Consider the following 16,244-nt stretch of genomic DNA (forward strand, 5'->3'; position numbering starts at 1 on the left):
AATAAGACCTGGTTTTAGTCCTTAGTGAATTAACAAAACTAAGACTAGAATGACGTTTTACACTAGCAATATAAAAGAGCAGTGGACAGGCTTCACATTAGGAGAGAAGATTTCAGCCAACAATCTGGAAAGGTCAGTTGGATTTCTACAATTAACAAACACAGAGAAGAGCAGTTTATATGAAAGAAAAGTATAAGTGCAGTGTGGAAAAGTGTGAAGAATTAGGATGAATAAATAACAGGCTTTTTCAAGTACTGTCTCCAAATTACTATTCTCCCTTGATCTCCCAAATGCTCTGTGCTCAAATATTTTTCTCTTAGAAAAAACCCCACGTCTCCAAACCAATCCAAATCATAAAGTATTCTACTCTCAAATCATAAAGACAGAATTTATTTATGATGAGAACCACTTTAGGACAGGCAGAATATTACACATGTAATTCCAAAGCTTTTTGCAGTTGGAAGTTTCTACAGCCATTTATCTCATTCTAGACCTTCCTTACAATCATCTTAAAACACCTGTCTCTCTCCATATTTAGGGATCAAAATAATCCAAAAAAAGTAAAGTTTTATTCATAAAGATGTTTCTCAAATATAAGTAACACATCGCTTATATGTAGAATCTAGAAGAGTCAAACCTGCTCTTTAAAAAAAAGAACAAAATGGTGGTTACCAGGACATAGGAATGGGGGATAAGCTTGATGGTGCTTAAGGGTACAAGTTTGTATTGAGTAGTAAATAAGCCTCAGAGATCATTATCATTTGCAGTATAATGAATATGGGTAAAATACTGTATAGTATTTAATGTGGTAACTATTGCTACAAAGGCAACCATATTACAATATATAAATATATCAAATATGCTGCACACCTTAAATCCACACATTACACATCAAATGTATCTAAGAAATTTTTAAAAAGATGTTCAGTTCTACTCATGTTCTCTGATAATATCAATCACCTCAACTAGGCAAATGTTTAAATAAATTATACTTTATCCAACATTCATGCTGCCATTAAAAATTACTTCCCTCTTAGAATTGTTTTTGCTACATCTTGTAAGTTTTGTTATGTTGCATTCCCATTTTCACTTGTCTCAACATTTTTTTTTAATTTCTTCTTTGACCAATTGGTTGTTCAGAAGTATGTGGTTTAATTTCCATGTATTTGTGAATTTTCCAGCTTTCTCCTATTACTGATTTCAAGTTTCATACTATTGTGGTTGGCGAAAACACCTGATATGATTTCAACACTTTAAATATATACACTTATTTAAACACACACAATAAAACAGCTCAGCTTAAAAGTTTAGCATATACGTTAACAATAATTATTGCTGGAGGATAGAAAGAGGTAATTTTTATTTTGACCTTTGCTTTTTATGCATTTTCTAAAGTTTTCCACTATAACTTTATAGTCTCTAAAGTTAAAAAATAATTTTAAAATGGTATATAGAAAATTTCCAGTTTAAGTGAGTTATACTAAATTAATCATAACAAATTATCAACTCAGTGATTTAAAACAACATAAACCTATTATCTTACACTTATGGAGGTTAGAAGTCTGAGATGGGTTTCAATAGGCTAAAATTCAAGGTGTCAATATGGCTCATTCTTTTCTGGATGTGCTTGGGAGAATCTCCAGACAAAGGGGAGTTTCCTTGCCTTTCCTGCTTCTAGAGGCCACTCACATTCCTTCATACTCTACATATGAGTGAAATTACCTAGTGTTTATCTTTCTCCTGATTTATTTTGCTTAGTATAATCCCCTTTAGCTCCTGAGAAGGCTCATGGCCTCCTTTCTTATTCAAGCCAACAATTCCATCACTCTAACCCTTGCTTCCATTGCCACCTCTTCTCTGACTCTCTTCTGCCACTAATTCCACTTTTAAAGACCTTTGTGATCACTCTGGGTCCACATGGATGTTCCAGGATAATCTACTTAAATGCAGCTAATTGACAACATTAATTCCACGTGCAAACTGCATTCCCCCTTGTGATGTAGCCTAACATATTCACAGGTAAACATCTTCAAGGGGACATTATTCTGCCTAACATGGGATTTTTGAGAATTCTGTAAGCCCACTGTATAGAAATATATACATTTTATATATTATATAGGTTAAGGTTAATAGAATTATAAACCTGAGTTTCCGATTACATCAAGAGTGTCAGCTAAAATTCTCAAATCAGTACAAATCAGTACCCATTAATATTAGAAAGGAAAAAAGCCAGAAAAGAGAGTCTAAAATGCTGAAATTAAGGGCATATCTTTTCACATAGATTCAGCTTTGTTTAAAAAAAAAAAAAAAGGTTTATCAAGTAATTCACAGGGCACAATCTACAGATATTTCAATAACTCTCCATAGAATTATAGTAGATATTACCCCCCTTTAAGAGAGAAACTGAAATTCAAAGAAGTTTGGGAATTTACCCAAGGTGTGTGTAGTTAGTAAATAAAGCAGGCAGTATTTAAACTCACATATGATCAGAGCCTGGCAATTTTTTTACCAAACAACAAACATCAGTTTCTCTTAACAGTCTCCAGAACTGCTAACCTAGACTCCAACTATCTCTTATTCTGTGACTTACTGCCTACTTTAAAAAAGAAAGGAAAAAAAAAAAAAACCTTATTCTTTATTGGAAGCTTTATTCCTCATCTGTATAAGAAAAATTAATAAGTTTTACATATGAACATATTATAAATTCCTTGTGTGGGAAAATATAACTTAAACCTCCAATGGAAAATTATTTCCAATACAATTTCTTCCACTCACAAATCTTAGCTAAATGTCTCCCCTTCATAATACTAACATGGAAGCTTGAACAAGATCCCTTATGTTTAGGATAAAAAATAAACTTATTTTACTCATTGCTTTGACTATCACTACTTTCTGCAAAACAATGAGTAACAACAACAACAAGAGATTAATATAAATGGTATATTTATATACAAGCAGCAGACCTTATCCTCTCTTTTCTTATATTTATAGTACTATGCCTTGAAAAACAACAGAATAGTTATGACAAACAGGCTTCAACTAAAGCAGTGCTGAACTGGTAAGAATCATGAAGCCACTTCAGGGCCAACGGCAAGGAGCACTGCTTAGTAATTCCTGTGATCAGTCTGAGGAGGAGGAAACAATGGCAGGATTGCCAGGTATTTGCCATTCCATTTTGGGGCAGAGGCTTTGGAAGTAAGCAGATCTGTTCTGGGTTCAAATCCTGACTGTGCCACTCACTATCATAAGGCACATGTTACTCTATCTGTCTGGGTCTTTATTTCTTCTTCTGTAAAATAGGGTTCTTCTTATAGGTTACAATGAGGATTAAAACATAATTTATGAATGAGCCAAGGACCTCGCATACAGTAGGTACTCAAAAAACGGTTATCATTCATATGGTAAGAAACAGAACTTTATCAGAATTTGCCTATTCAAGTATCCTAGTGGAGGAACATTAACTTGCCTTTTTTTCCCTAATTTAACCTCAACTTCCGTAATTTAAAAAAAGTACAATCATGCATTGTTTCTAATTTTCTTGAAAAATATAACTTACCAATTTTATCCTTTTCTTCTAAATAAGCACTCATTTCCTTTGGAGAGCTTAGATCAGATTTGCTGTTTGTGTTTAATTTTAGCTTTAATAAAATGGATTGGATACTGTAGCACAGTAATTTACAAACCATAAGCACAACCCATTAGTGTGTCATGAAATCAATTTAGTTGATTATGATGAACATTTTAAAAAATTGAAACAGAATGAAAACAGCAGACATGTAAAAAGGTAAGTATTGTTCCATAAAAGTTTTTTTCTAAAATGAGGGGAAGGTGGATTTGGGTGCAAGCCCAACAAATAATTTTGTGACAGTTACAGAAAAAAATTGTAAGATATACCCTAGTTTTTACTAGGTACACACTTTCGCAGTCTATAAAGACAAACTGCAGAACCTCTACCAGATGCAGAAAAAAGGGGGAGGAGGAGAAAAAGTGATTTTTCTCCCCTCAATCAATTCTATCAATTTTTCTCCACAAGCAATAAAACACGAATACTATGTCTCCAAAAGAGAGTGACTTCCTCTCAGGAACTGTTAGGTTTACCTTCTCAAGAGAGCTGTTGTCAGAGATTAAATTCTATATTGGCAGAAAAAAGAGCCATTTCACCTTGTTCAGAGTCCCCAAGTCCATCCCACATTGGAAGATTCATACATGGCGAAGATTTACTACTGTGACATTGTAATGTTGCACAACTGGTCATCAGGGAAAAAGGCAGTAAAGAAATCCATGCTCAGGCTTCCTGATGCTCTCTCTTGCCCACGATGCGGGGGCGGGCTGGGGTGTGTATGACCGTACACTTAAGGATTCTCCAATAATGAAAAAAGCAGTAATGTATGCCAGGCTCCTGCTTGGAAAAGACCATTAGCAACTCAGCACCCAAAGTTTTTACTGGAGGAGATGAGAAGGACGGTCACCCAGCCTGCCTCTGCCTATGTGGTAGAATAAAGCTCCAGCTCCTGCTATGAAGGCAGTGCTCAGTACAAACAGTCAAAGCACAGCCTGCCACCCTTATCAGATAGGGAAAGGTAGGGATATCACCCAAAACCTACTTCCCAGACGCCAGCCAATGGTCAGGATTTGCAAGAGGCCCTTCTGAAGACAGCAATTTCTAGCCTGCTATATTAACCCTGTTCTGTAAATACAATTCGTTCTCCAATGTACCACCTAAAAGTGGCTGTTTTAGACCTATAAATGCAATAGATCTAAAAAATTCCATAGACTGAAAATACCACATGACTTGAATCAATCTTATCTGTTTTCAATCAATATTTCTTTCTGATATTGACAGTTACATTAAACTTTTATTCATATCTCTTACCCAAAACTCCTCGAGCTGCACTGTCTAGAGTCCCTCCATGCCCAATTTTCAAAGTCTGCTTTTTCCTCTTGGTCCATTCTGGAGAAGGCATTCCAGCTTCTAGTAAATGGAATAGAAAAATGAAAATTACCAAGACAAATGAAGTTAGATCTCATAAATATCAGGAGAGGCATATGGAATACTTGGTATAAACATTAGTAATATTATGATATTACTATAAAAAAACAGATTTTAAAATTTATAGACACTTGCTAAATCACAAAGAAATAGTATTCCGAAGTTAGTCATTCTAGATAATAGTATTCATTTTCTAAGGAAAAAAAATTTTAATGTACACCTGAAATCTATGTTATAAATCAGTGCTTCTTCAATAATAATAAAAAAAAATTAATGTTTCTTTGTTCTTTGGGTAAATACCTAGGAGTGGAATTGCTGGATCATATGGAAGCTCTATCTTTAGTAGACTGAGGAATCACCACACAGCTTTCCATAGTGGCTGGACCAGTTTGCACTCCCACCAGCAGTGCAGGAGAGTTCCTTTTTCTCCACAACCTCGCCAACATTTGCTGTTGCTAGTTTTTTTAATATGTGCCATTCTCACTGGTATAAGATTAGGTATCTCATTGTAGTTTTGTCAAAAAGGAACCAGCACCCCTATGTTTATAGCAGCACTGTTTACAATAGCTAGGCTATGGAGACAACCCAAATGCCCAAAAATAGATAACTGGGTCAAGAAGATGTGGTACATGTACACAATGGAATATTACTCAGCAATCAAAAAGGTAAACACATGCAATTTGCAGCAACATGGATGGAGCTGGAAGGGATCATGCTCAGCAAAATAAGCCAGACAGAAAAATACCGGATAGTCTCACACATAGCAGGAATTTAGAAAACCTAAATAAGGGGCCAGGAAAAAACCTAATTCTAATAAAGTAAAAATCAAAATCAACAGGCAACTTATAAACCAGGGAAGGGAGGGAGGAGGTAGCATCAAAACAAGGAGGGTGGGAATTGCATGGGGACTATAACCAATGAAAATGCACACATTGAGCAAAAAGGAAAAATTATGTTTAAAATGTATAAAATAAAATTTTTAAATATATATTTAAAAAAATGTTTAAGTGGGGGCCTCCCCTGGTGGCACAGCGGTTGAGCGCTGGGCTGCAATGCTGCACGCAGCCTCTGCAGCGCCAGTTCGTTCCCCGGCCGCTGGCGAGGGTCCCACACACACACACACAAAAAAAAAAATTTTAAGTGGTTAACTATCCAGGCTAACCCACAGAGATATAATAAATTCCTGGTAGTAGTGGGTTTTTAGGTTGAGAGTGATGAACTTAGCTTTTAATATAAGCGCCTGGTTTTTAAAGTCATGGATTTCACTTCTAAATCTTTTCTTTTCCTGGTGTTCTTTAGGGACGTCCCGGCTCTCCTACGTGAGGAGTACATCTCACACAGGGTTACTTCTAAGAACATGAAGTTTTCAACCACCTATATTCCTTGCCCTCCTCTCCAAATCAAAATTCCCAATTTCCTAGCAAAGAAAAACTAACCTCAGCAAAAAGTTGGAAGCAACTCTGGAGGCTGTCTCTTAACGTCCAAAGTGTTTAGATTGGAAATCAAAAAAAAAAGACGATACAACCCAGCCTAGCTCATATTCCTAAAGATCAAGTGACCATTAATAGACGACACAACCACTGACTGTGGCCAAAATCATGACTGTCCTCCTGGTTGGCTTTAGAGTGTGCTTTGGAATCTGTATCTTGAAGAACCTTCTCAGAAACTGGAAGGGATTATACTAAGTGGAAATAAATCAGAAGAAAGACAAACACCAGATAATTTCATTCATATGTGGAGTATAAAGAAACAAAAGAACAGACAAAATTGAACCAAAACAAACCCTTGAAATCTCAATGGAAGCTATCAGAGTTTGGGGAGAGTGGGAAGCCAAGAGGGAGGGAGTGCAATAGGCTGTGGGGGAGGGTTATGGGTCCTTTGGTGGGAGGTGTGGTGAGGTAACATGTCTGAAGAATTGTGAATCTAGATCCTAGATCCCTAAATCATATATACAGTGCGGTAAACCAAGGTTATCTCGATAGTAAACAATACAATTTAAAAATGAGCATTCCCAGGCAATTCCTTCAGAATGGCATTCCCAGGCAATTCCTTCAGAATGGCATCTGGGAAGCCCTGCTCTAGCTCACCTAAGTATAGTACAGCACAGTGCAAGCAAGACAGAAACAGAAAGTAGTAAGAATGTCAACATCTGAGTGGCTTCCCGAAGATGGTCCAGCAAAGGCCTTCAAATCAGTTTTAAACTTCAGTCCTTGGAAGCAGAGTCACCATAAGGCCAGGATATTGCTGTGATCTTCCCAGAAACCTTTCTGAAGAATGGTGACCTTTCCATCCTGGGTCAGAAAAGACCCTAGCTTAGCTAATAAACCAGGCCAAACAAAAGCAGCAATTTGTACGAAAGAACACTGTGAGGACACCACAAAGTTTGCCCTTGATGGAATGCCTTCCTTCAACATCCCCTATGTGATACATCCTTACAAGTAACAAAGTACAAGTAAATTGTAACAACTGAGTAGACAGACACTGCAATAAAACATTAGAAAGAGAGTACCTATTAAACATTGAATCTGTATTGTGCACACGGTAATAAGCTCCTATCCAATAATTTGTCTTTACACTTTAAAAAAAGGGTCAAGTTTACAAGGGGACAATAAACAATGTAAGAAAGTTCCTGTGCTGGTTTAATGGAAAGTTGAGAGCCAAACTCTAGGGGATCTTGAACATCTAGCTAGTGTTACCACCAAAGGATGCAGAAACGACTATACCACCATCTAAGTTAAGAGTATCTCTCAGTCTGGTGCCTCCCTGGTGGCGCAAGGGTTTGAGACGCAACCTGTGAAGCTGTCCGCTGCCACTGCAGCACAAGTTCAATCCCCAGCCTGGGAGATACCCACATGGCGCAGTAGAACTCTCCTGTATCCTGCTGCTCCCCTCAGCAGTGTATTTCAGTAGATCTGCCTGTTCTGTTCCCCACTCTGTCTCTGGTGAATCCTCTCACCCCCTGCACCTCTGGCCTGTACCCCAGCTCTTGTATGCATAAATAAATCAATCTTTAAAGAAAAAAAAAAAGAGTATCTTTCAGTTTAAAAAAGCAATTTCCTAAAAATGCCCCACACCTTCAGAATCACAATCTCCGTGCGGGCAGGGAGTATGACTCTGCTCCTGTAAGAGGGGCTTTGCTGTTTAATTCCACCACGTGAATATCGCTGCATTATGTCTTTCTTAACGAAGCACTATCTGCATTTCCAACAGATTCTCAAGAAGGCAGCTTGGAGGGTGCAGAGCTAACGCTTCCTTGGGATGGGGGTTCATCCACGTGAACCAAACAAGGCTCCTGAGGGATGAGCACAGAAAAATCGGTCTGTATACCAAGAGCAGGCAGGCGTTTATTTGTGTTTGTGTAGGGTTTGGTTTGTTTGGTTTGTTTACCCTTGAGAACAACTGCCAACCAGGCTCTAGGCGTGCACGTCGGGGCAAGTCCGGGTGGAGATGCCCTAGAGGTCCGTCCAGAGCTAATTCAGGGGCGCCTTCTCCCTTCCCCGGGGCGCTCTCGACGGCTCCGCTCTCGCGGCGACCGCTCGGCCTGTCCCCACCCGGGCTGCCGTACCTGCCAGCAGCTTCTCCTTCAGCCGGTTCAGCAGCTCGGCTGAGGTGGGCCCCTTGGGCTTGTGCACGGCGAACACGCCGCTCAGAGACAGCAGCTTAGTAGCCAAAGCGGCCTTGGAGACCCCGGCTTCGGGCCCCGCCCTGGCCGCCGCCGCTGCGGCTGCGGCCGCCGCCGAGGAGCTGGCGGCAGTGGCTGCGGCCGTTCTTGCAGTGTCGGGGACCGGGACTGGGTCTGTGTTCAAAGATGACGACAGCTCGGCCGCCTCAGCAGCTGCCATACTTTTGTAGCCCAAACCCGTTTTGTAGCCCAAACCCGTTTTGTAGCGTGGAGTCGCACGTTGATGACGCACCACGAGCGCGCCCGCTGTAACCCGCCTCCCCACCCGGCTTCATTCCGCCGCTCAGCTGCTTCGCTAGCGTCGGGTGTCGCAAGGGCTTGTGGGAATTGTAGTTCTCGGCTTCGGGCGCAGGCTGAGTGGTGGCTTTGCCTGCTAAGGACTTGGGTGTTGTCATTTTCTCCTATAATTCTATCTCCTTAGGTGAGGGTAATGCTGTGCTGCAGATGTAATTTGGAGTTTAGGTGCTAAACTGCAGAACCCAAACACCATGTCTGTCTGTCTGTATCTATTCCCTACAGTCACCTTTTTCTATCTATCTATCTATCTATCTATCTATCTATCTATCTATCTATCTATCTATCTATCTATCTATCTATCTAGTTGGCGGGAAATCTCTCCCGATCCCACCAACCACCTATAGTCTGCAACTAGAAGGGCTCAATAGGGCCTCCCCTGTGGCTCAGCGGGTTGAGCTCCGCGCTGTGAGGCTGTTGCAGCACGGGTTCAATTCCCGGCCGGCCAGGGAGCTACCCACAAGGGGTAGCAGACCTCTCCTGTCTCACCTGCTGCTCCCCTCAGCAGTGTATTTCAGTAGATCTGCCTGTTCTGCTCCCCACTCTGTCTCTGGCGAATCCTCTCACCCCCTGCACCTCTGGCCTGTACCCCAGTTAGTGTATGCATAAATAAATAAATCTTTAAAAATTAATAAATAAAAGGACTCAACATCCATGAATAGAAAACTTAAAATACAGGCCTGTGATGTGGCATGGGTGGAACCATGACTCCTTTAGTTCAGTGCTTCATTCAATTTATCAGAATTAAAATATACCCAACCTTAAGTATGGCACTGCAGTGTGGGTGGAGTCACAGGCTCCTCCTCAAGGATATTATCACCAACCTTTGATAACTTCATGGCCTTTTGGGACAGCCTATTCTAGTTGAATTCTCAGATCATATTCTCAGAAGGTTCAAAAGACTGCGCACCCTTTCTTGTCCTAAATTACTTCCCATCTTGGAATAGGATCAGGGTAGGGAGTTGTTGATGAGGAGGATACACTTTGTACCATGTACTCTCAGAGCAGCGCCCAAGGTCCACCATCCCAAAATTTAGCCCTTTGCGGTTGTCATTGAGGGAGAGGTCAGTGTAGATTGGAGCAAATAATGGGCCAAAAAAACCCCACAATCCTAGTACTCCTCTAATCCCCACTGCAGCTCTTCATCAATCCTTGAAGTACTTAATGGACTCAGCACCGATATACAGAGGGGGCTGGCTGTCATCTGCGACCCTCTGCAGTGTGATGTAAAGCAGGTTCATGAGAAGAAAAGAAGTGCACTGACCACTAAACATGAAGATGTTGCTTGTACATTGATGATGAATCTGTGGTTCTTTCACATCACAGTGGATCTCTACTTCTTTGCAGTCAAAAAGTTGCGCCAGGAGACTGCTGCAAAGTCGGGGCACCTTTCTCATGAGTAGGAAGGCAGTGGAGCCCAAGGCTGAAAAGAGGTAGAGAGACCAACCAGCTATCATGAAATTTGCGGCTGGAATATGCAAAAGCACTTCAAGCTGCCAGGATCTTGCATTGCCTTGGGGTGCTGCCACTCATTGGTCTGGTTTTTCACCTCTCCTACAGCTTCTGAAATTCTTAATGATTCTAAGATTTCTTTATTTTTTTTTAAAGATTTATTTATTTATTTATTTTTAAACTTTTTTTTTTAAATAGAGGCATGTTTATTTATTTATTTATTACATTTGTTTGTTTGTTTTGTTTATACATGCACTGGGTACAGTCAGAAGCGCGGGACGGTGAGAGAATTCACCAGAGCCAGAGTGGGGAGCAGAGCAGGCAGAAGGACCGAAGTACACTGCTGAGGGCAGCAGCGGGCGGCAGGAGAGGTCTGCGCACCATGTGGGATCCTCCTCCGGTGGCCGGGGAGCAGCCAGGGATCGAACTGGCGCCGCAGAGGCCGCGGGTAGCTTCGCAACCCAGCGCTCAACCGCTGCGCCACCGGGGAGGCCCAAGATTTATTTATTTTTATACAGGAACCAAGGTACAGGCCAGAGGCATGGGAGAGTGAGAGGATTCACCGGAGACAGAGAGAGGAACAGAACAGGCAGACTGACGAAATACACCGCTGAGGGGAGCAGCAGGCGAGACAGAGAGGTCTGCTGTGCCATGTGGGATTCTCACTGGCCGGCTGGGATGGAACCCGCGCTGCAGAGGCTGCAGACAGCTTCACAGTGAGACGCTCAACCTCCTGCACCACCAGGGAGGCCAAATTCTAAGATTTCTAATACTCTTTTGTACACTGCATCCCTTAGTGACAGGTTCCTTAGCTATTCAAAGCCATTATCATCATTCATAAAATTAAACTTTCAACTTGAGATCTCTCTCAAAGTTATTCATTGCCAACAAAATTCAGAAACCTGTTCTGATCCTAGCATAAGCAGAGTGAAGAAGTCCTTGTTTTACTTCCACCCCAAGTACATTACAGGGTACTGTGAGTACTGTGAGACAGATAAAGTTCATCTTCATTGTTCCCTACAGTCACATTTTTCTCCTCCTTATCCTCTTGCATATTAGTATCTAGTACCTTAATGACACCTCTTAGCTTCTCAGAATCACCAATTATGAGTCCCCAGTTGAACTTGCCCCCATTGTTCAACAAACATAGGAGAGACAATTGTTTTAAACACAGTATTTATTTATTCCTATATTCTGCCCTTTCACATTTCAACCAGATCACTCATTAAATCTTTGGGGCTCACAACAATGTGAATGTATTTATTTCCACACAACTATACACTTAAAAATATTTAAATGGGAAATTTTATGTGGTACAGGCAAAAAAATCTTTGTCTGGGAAGGTTTTGCATGGACAAAAGCTGAAATTCCTGGAAAGAAGCCACTTATTTTCATGGTCTGTCAGAAAAAGCTGAAACTCACTAAAAAGCACTATACATGTCACTGTCATGGAGGCCATTATTTTGAGAATTGGGGGAGAGAAACTGAAAAGTTGGCAAGCCCTGGGATTAGTGAATATAGAGTCTGCTTTAAGATTTTCTCTTTTCTGTGAAGCCAGTGTGACTTCACAAGGGATGGCTACATCTTACAGAGCAAGGCAAACTTTAGCCTCAGCAAAGATTTCTGTGCTCTCCTGGTGTAGAAGCAGAGAGTTGGGAACTTTAAGAAGGTTTAAAGCAGACTGGAACAATGATGACTTGATAATTAAGAGTCTTTTTTCCAGTTGTCTAGACATCAGTAAACTTTCCAAATTCTGTTGATTCCAGGGTGGAAGGAGGGCATAACCAAGGGTGAAAAATAATGTTTCCATTGGAATTTTCCACAGTTCAGTGCAGAGTCAGTTCATTGAATTTTAAGAAAACAAAGAAATGGACATTTCTTGTATATTTTATTTCCTGGATGCTGGAGAACACAAACTCAAGTTTGTGAGAACACATGCATCAAGTTCTACTCTGCTATCAAATCTGTAATCTTGAAATCAGATGCATCAAGGTCTAGTTTTCTGGGGTGTCCTCTATCTCCCACATTAGACATACCTTGAATTTACAGGTTATCTTATTTATGAGTTAATAAGATTCCTTGGCTGGGAGTGACAGAAACTGATTTATACCAGTGTAGGGGGAAAAAAGATTTATCAGAATTATACCAGAATATTGTACAGACTTTGGGAGTCTTTCTCTTTCTCTTTTTCTCTCCCTTTCCTTAGTCCTTCCCCCACATACACCCCATTTTCCTCTCCATCTTCCTCTCTCCCCAAATTATTTATTTTAATACTACTTTCTTGTGTCCTCTTCATCCTTCTCTTTTGCTTCTAGTAGGCTCCTTTTTCTGCCTCTCATTCCACATTCTTGATGTAATCCATCCTGTATTGGTCCAGTCTCAAAAATATTCCACTTGAAGTCCCTCCAGACCACCTACAGAACAGAGTGTTTACCTCATTTTATCCCTCAACCCAAGCACTTTCTTTGCTTGCTTTCTTGCTTGATTTTTCTCCACACTGTTCATCCGAGTACTAAATATTTACTTATTTTGCTTAATGTCTCATTCCTTCCGTCAGAATATAAGGTCTATGAGGAATTTTTGCATGCTTTATTCATTGCCTTATCTCCAAGGCCTACAATAGTGTCAGATATAACAGTCAATAAATAGTTGTTGAATAAATGGGCAAATAAACATGCCAATTCCAGCAGAAGCCATGTAGAGGGAAGTACCAATTCCCAGAAACATTGCAGACTGAACACATGAAATAGCAGCTGTATATTAAACAACGGTTGTTGTTTAACTCAAGTGACCCCAAATGCTTTGTCTCCATTGTAATTTGTATGGAGGACAAGACTACTACCTTAATAATGTTCCACTATAAGGCTCCAGCTTTCTAAATCAGCTTCCATACTGTCTTTAGCTAATCATGTGCTTCCAAGAGTCATTAATAAAACTCAAGACTCAGGTTCCCCTATGTCGCTGGCTCCCCTGTGTTTGTTTGCTTTCCTAGGGCACGTCTCTGACCCATGCCATAGACATGTATGCCTGAGAAATCCATTCTTTAAAAAGTTTCTCAATTATTGCTCATCTGTGCAACTTCCTATAGATGATAGAATCAGAAAATAGTGCTTAATGAGAACTTACAGACCATGAAATTTAAGGCCCTCATTTAAAAATGGGAGCATAAAATGTGCTCCCGATAAACAGGAAGATAAAGTTTCCAGCTTTTTAGAGCTGAAAAGCTCAAAAAAGGTAAAAATTTCTATGCCATTGAGGATTATCTTAAAAGAGAAGGAATGATAAGGTAATGAAAGAAATTAATGATCATATCAGAAACTGCTGTGAACTAAGGTATCTAAAGAAAATATGTTGTGATTTCTTTAGAGGTAAATGTCTAAGAAAGTTTTACTAAGATGTAAATATTCTTAACGTCTTAAAGTAGACCATACATTTCCTTTGTGGTTAGGAAAAGGGTATGGCAATTTTTTTTTTAAAGATTTATTTATTTATTTATTTATACAAGCACTGGGTACAGTCAGAAGCACAGGAGGGTGAGAGAATTCACCAGAGCCAGAGCAGGGAGCAGAGCAGGCAGAAGGACCGAAGTACACTGCTGAGGGGAGCAGCGGGCGGCAGGAGAGGTCTGCGCGCCATGTGGGACCCTCCTCCGGTGGCCGGGGAGCCTCCAGGGATCGAACCGGCGCTGCAGAGGCTGCGGGCAGCTTTGCAACCCAGCGCTCAACCGCTGCGCCACTGGGGAGGCCCTTGCAATTTTTTTTAATTAAGCAGAGTGTTTTGTTTTGTTTTGTTTTAAGGAAGTATAGATAATTAAAGGTGAACTTTAAAAAAATAATCACACGCATGTAGGATACGTTCAGAAAAGCTGAAGTCCAAATGATCTGGTTACTAGTGTTTTACATTTTCCTGAAATTTCTATAGAAACTTTCAAGACATGCTTGTGGAGAAACTAAATTGTAGTTTCATGCCAGAATTTCATTTCAAGGTGGATATTTTTATTAGCATTATTCCTGAGTCACAAAAACAAAGTGAATGAAGTTAGGGAATCACACCAAGGGAATATGGCTATAGAGTCAATGGGTATGTCAGGAGTACCCCAAACCATTCTCAACGTGGATTCCCCAGAAGAACTCACAGAATTAAAAACAACTGTAATACTCATGGTTACAGTTTACTGTAGCAAAAAGATACAGATTAATATCAGCCAAAGAGAAGGTACATGGGCTGAAGACACCAGGAGAACCAGGCACAGCTTCCAGCATCTTCTCTCAGTGCAGTCACAAGAGTAACACCTAATTCTCCCAGCAATGAAATGCAACAATATCTGTAAAGTGTTGCCAATCAGGGACTTTCACCTGAATGTTGCTATCCAGGGTTTTCACTGGGAATCAGTCATGTAAGACATACAGCATGGGCATGACTGACCTTAGTTACTCAATCTCCTGTGTTTAACAGATCCAACTGAAACCATGTGGTCCAGGGCCTCAGGCAGACAAAAATCAAGTGTTTACTTTAAGTCCTTGGTGGGGGGAGGGGGGTGTCATAAACTATGTTAATTAATTGATACAGTGTGGCCAAGACTTCAAGAAAACTGAAACAATCTTATGAGCAGGATATATATCAAGGGCTCAGAGGCTATCTCCCAGGAGCTATTCAAGAACTAGTCTTAATCCTAGGAACTCACAGGATCAGTACAATAACTCATCCAACCCACATGTTACTTGTCTACCAATCCTGAGAAGTGCAGTCATGTGTCACATAACTTCTTTGGCCAATGGCAGAACACACATAATACAGTGGTCCCGCTCTACAACCTACCTGTGTGTAGTAGACTTTGCCATCCAGGATTGTGTGAGTAAAGGCTGTGATGTTTGCACAATGAAGTCACCTGATAATGCCTTTCTCAGAATGTATCTACTACCCCTATTGTTAAGCAACACTTGACTGTATTTTTTTTTTTTTAATAGAGGCATGCTTTATTTATTTGTTTGCTGGCTTGTTTGTTTGTTTTGTTTATACATGCACTGGGTACATTCAGAAGCGCGGGAGGGTGAGAGAATTCACCAGAGCCAGAGCGGGGAGCAGAGCAGGCAGAAGGACCGAAGTACACTGCTGAAGGGAGCAGCGGGCGGCAGGAGAGGTCTGCACGCCATGTGGGACCCTCCTCTGGTGGCCGGGGAGCAGCCGGGGATCGAACCGGCGCCGCAGAGGCCGCGGGCAGCATCGCAACCCAGCGCTCAACCGCTGCGCCACCGGGGAGGCCCTTGACTGTATTTTTACTGGGTAAAACAGAAACATTGAAAGGCAAAAAGATTAAGCTGAAGATCCAGTAACTATTAATGGCAGTAGATTTAGTGGAATCAGGGTTTGCCTGACTCCAAAGTCTATTATTTTAACCAGGGCATGGTAACCATTAACCAATATGGATTGGTTAGAGAGTTTAGCTGCATTTGACTTTTTACGGAAATGAACATTAAGTCTTAGAATATGGATGCTCTACACTAATTTTTAAGAGCTGGTCACAAAAAATGTGGTTTAGAATCATCCTAAGAGAAAAAGTCTGTATTGAGCCTTGCATGAGTGCAACACAAATTTTATTTGAATATAAATTGGCCACTAGACCAGCTAACGTAATCTTGGAAGCAATAACAAAATTATCATGTCTACAATGAGGGAGGTGTTATGACAACAAGCCTAGCTCTAGGCAATACTTCCTGTTCCAGTTCTTTCCCTGTCACAATGATTTTGTTCTCTTTCCTCAGTTCTATAAGAAGGCAATCTGATGGATTATGCCCAGGCAGATATGATGTAAGCAAAATAAAACTA

General features: G+C 40.7%; 1 protein-coding gene across 1 annotated transcript in view; it reads right to left on the bottom strand.

The window, feature by feature from the left end:
* TRUB1 (TruB pseudouridine synthase family member 1) overlaps window positions 1-8,832 on the bottom strand; it is a gene marked incomplete at both ends in the record, with an annotated part of 33,970 nt that extends 25,138 nt beyond the window's left edge. Inside the window, 2 exons of the mRNA XM_084244547.1 lie at window positions 4,874-4,972; window positions 8,556-8,832. Coding sequence (XP_084100673.1) covers window positions 4,874-4,972; window positions 8,556-8,832 — 376 coding nt within the window. The remainder of the gene's footprint in view (window positions 1-4,873; window positions 4,973-8,555) is intronic.
* Window positions 8,833-16,244: the final 7,412 nt, after the last annotated feature.

This window comes from Talpa europaea, assembly GCF_964194135.1.
Source record: "Talpa europaea genome assembly, chromosome: 10".
NCBI lineage: Eukaryota > Metazoa > Chordata > Mammalia > Eulipotyphla > Talpidae > Talpa > Talpa europaea.